General features: G+C 38.1%; 1 protein-coding gene across 1 annotated transcript; it reads right to left on the bottom strand.

Annotated features, from left to right (window-relative positions):
- Positions 1 to 415: 415 nt before the first annotated feature.
- LOC114195586 (probable indole-3-pyruvate monooxygenase YUCCA4) lies at positions 416 to 3042 on the bottom strand. Its single transcript, XM_028086106.1, has 4 exons — positions 2079 to 3042; positions 1604 to 1852; positions 1374 to 1496; positions 416 to 886 (listed from the first exon to the last, which is right to left on the bottom strand). Exons 1-4 carry the CDS (start codon positions 2694 to 2696, stop codon positions 671 to 673), a joined length of 1206 nt encoding a protein of 401 aa, XP_027941907.1. The 5' UTR covers positions 2697 to 3042; the 3' UTR covers positions 416 to 670.
- Positions 3043 to 3387: the final 345 nt, after the last annotated feature.

The following is a 3387-nucleotide window of genomic DNA, read 5'->3' as shown; positions in this document are numbered from 1 at the left end:
TACAATTAGTACTTAGACAAGCTACATGAATATGCGAGGATCGGAATAGATCAATGCAAACATCAAAAAGACAAACTACATTATCATTATTGTTTCACTTAATTAATTAATTAATTTCAGTAGTATTTCTCTTTTAAAATTAACTATGTTTCATCTTTTGAAAATTCCCCCCTTTTCAAGTAAATTTTCTATTGGCACCACTTCTTTCTTTTCGAATACCCTTAGAATAATTTTAAACTTCTTGAAACGTCTAACAAACCATCTCATGTATTAAAAAGAAATGAATCTGAATATAAAAAATTAAAAAGATATTATAATAAGAAACATATATAGTATTATTTCACATTAAAAACTTTTTTTTTATACAACTACACTTTGTTAACCAAGATACCATTCCATTTATGAAACTGTTTTGTACAAAACTACTAAAGCTTTTAGTAGTTAGAAAAGCGTATGCTCCTAAAGATACAAAATTGCATGTACATGCCAGCTAAAGAGAGGGGTAAAAAGGTAATAACAAAAATAATTAAAATAAAATAAAACAAAACAAAACAAATAAATAAATAAAACTAGCCTAATTGCACAGGTAGTAATTCCTAAATTGGTATTTCTCCTTTCCCCATTTTTTCCCCCAATAAATAAAAAAAGTTGCATATTTTTTTTTGGAGTCTTATGAAGGGAGAACGATGATATGTGAATCACATTGATTCTTATTCTCTACGGTTCTCCACTGTGAGGCTATGTCTTCAGCGATCTTGATTGCATCACACGATGTTCCTTGAATGCCTCTTCTGGTGAACCCCACCGTATACAATCCCTGCTCCCCTTTCCACCCATGGGGAAATGGCGTTTTCGGCATTCCATCCTCAGTGAAAAAATCACACCCCTGAAGTAGTAAAAAAAAAGTTTAAGTTTTTAGTACATAAAATGATTACCCACAAGAAAAAAAAAACCATAATCAAAAATAGAATCTTGCAACATAACTTTTAGGAATATGCATGCATACCCTTTACCCAGAGTTTGATTAGTGAATAATTAGAAGCAAAAAGTATCACCCATGAGTATCTTTTATTAGAAAGATCGATTTTTTTTTAATAATATTTGATGATGATGTTTCACATAAAAAAAACGTCACTATGAGAGCAGAGTTATTTGTTTAGTAGAATGGTTTTTGTGATGAAGAAAAAAGGGAGAGGTAGAAGGAGGCAAAGGTTAGGAAGTGATTTTATTCTTCATCTTTGGAAGGAAGAAAAGAAGAGATTTGTAGGTTTGTGCAGTGTGCATGTGTCCGAAACCTAGACAGGGACATGTCATGAGTGGTTCATGATAATAAGATAGAACTAAAAACGCAACACAACAGATAAAATTGTAACCTTAAGCCAAGTAGGCACGTTGCTCTTGTACCCTGTTGCCAAGATTATAGCATCAAATTCCTTTTCTTGTCCGTCCATAAATTTGGCACCATTTCTTGTTATCTGCTTCACACCCTCCATCACCTGCACCACCATCATCATCATCGTCAATCCTCAAACTTTAACACTCACGGACACAATTCTCATGAATCAACAAAATGGGGTCACATGATTTTGTTCAAAGGAGATACCTTTATGTTGCCACATTTGATCTGTGCCACTTGACCCACATCAAGGACCGGGGTTTTCCCTGTGGCTAGTTTGAGCTCTATTGGCCCTGTTTTGGGCCTTTTGATGCCATAGTGATTGGTGTTGCCCAACATGAAGTTGGTGACCAGCAAGAGGATTTTGTCTACAACTTTGATCGGAAACCACTTGTAAAGAGCCATGGCTATGCCAAAAGTTGAGAACCCAAACATCTCCCTAGGAAGCACATGCACCTTGCATCATTTAAACCATGCAACAAAGTGATCATTAGTTACCCAAATGGGAAAAAAACATAAATGACGTCAATTTCAGACTGGAACAGTCTCACACACACACACACTCACTCGCTCATCATTAACCATTAACCAAAACCAAACATTTCACTTCGATAACTCCGAAAACATTTACATAGTCAACAACCAAATGCAAAAAAAAACATTTACACACAATACTACTTACTGTGTTTCTTGCAACCATGTAAGGTGAGGCATTGTGTCTGCAAAGGTCTAAGCTAACTTCCATTCCTGAATTGCCACAGCCAATGACGAGAACATTCTGGTTTCTGTACTCAGAGCCAGACTTGTAGACACTGGTGTGAGCAATGGAGCCAGAAAAATGGTCCATGCCGTGAATTCTAGGGAGCACAGGCTCGGCATTCTCCCCAGTGGCGACCACGAGCCAGGGAGAGAGAAACTCAGAGTTGTGAGTCCTGACGAGCCAAAGCTTGGAGGCTTTATCGAAATGAGCGGTTTGAACGGTTTGGTTGAAGCGGGGGTGGATGTTGAAGTGTGAGGCGTAGGACTCCATGTAGGATATGAACTGGTACTTTGTGGGGTACTTGGGGAAGGTGTGCGGAAAGCCCTTGAGGGGAAGCTCGCAGAACTGTTTTGGGAGGTGGAGTTTGAGACGGTCGTAGGTTTTGTGTTGCCAAAGAGAGGCTATGCAGTTGCTTCTCTCAAGAATCACGAAAGGGACTTTGTGCTCTGAGAGACACGCAGCCACGGCTAGGCCTGAAGGACCGGCACCTATGATGATAGGCCCATGAACATGTTCTTGTTGGGGTTTGCAAGAACCCATGTAGATTGGTTTGTGTGTGTGTAGGGAGAGAAAAAGGCAACAACAACAGCAGCAAGAACAAAACAAGAGCAAGAACAAAAGGTGAGAGTTTTCAAGTGGAGACTGAAAAGTGAAGCCAAACCTCGGTTTCTTGTGGGAATTTAAAGAGTGAGTGTGTGTGAGATGGGGAAGTGGGAAAGTGGAAAATTGTAAAAGATTTTAATGCATGGGAAAGAGAGAGAGAGAAAGAGAGAGTGTGTGTGTTTGGTTTTTGTTTCTCTTCTCTCTTGTGGTAATGGAGGCGTAAAGTTTAAGGAAAGGATTTGATTCTCTTTCTCTCCAGGCTCTTTCTTCTTGTTTCTATGCAGAAGGGTGTGTCTGAGAAGCCATAGGTGAAAATATGGGTGCCAATGTCATCATATATGAAATATTTAATGTGGTCCTTCAAAACATAATTGGTTGATGGTTTCTTGAATATGAAAATTGTGTTTTTGAAATTAAAATGTATGTATATTGGGAATGGTTTTTGAAAGTTTCACATTACTATGGGAATGAATATTGAAGGAGTTGCAGGAGTTGCAGGTAGAGCTAGGTAAGACACTCGCACATCATTCGATTAAATTTTTGTCTTGTTTTTTAACTTTGTCACGCTTCGTCAGGACTCTGTAGTTTCTGTGGCCCCCTTTTATTTTTCAATTAACAACTTGTATTC

This window comes from Vigna unguiculata, chromosome 8 (genome assembly GCF_004118075.2).
Source record: "Vigna unguiculata cultivar IT97K-499-35 chromosome 8, ASM411807v1, whole genome shotgun sequence".
In the NCBI taxonomy this organism is placed as follows: Eukaryota; Viridiplantae; Streptophyta; class Magnoliopsida; order Fabales; family Fabaceae; genus Vigna; species Vigna unguiculata.
The sequence above is the reverse complement of the archived record's forward strand: the minus strand, read 5'-3'. Positions and strand labels throughout refer to the sequence as shown.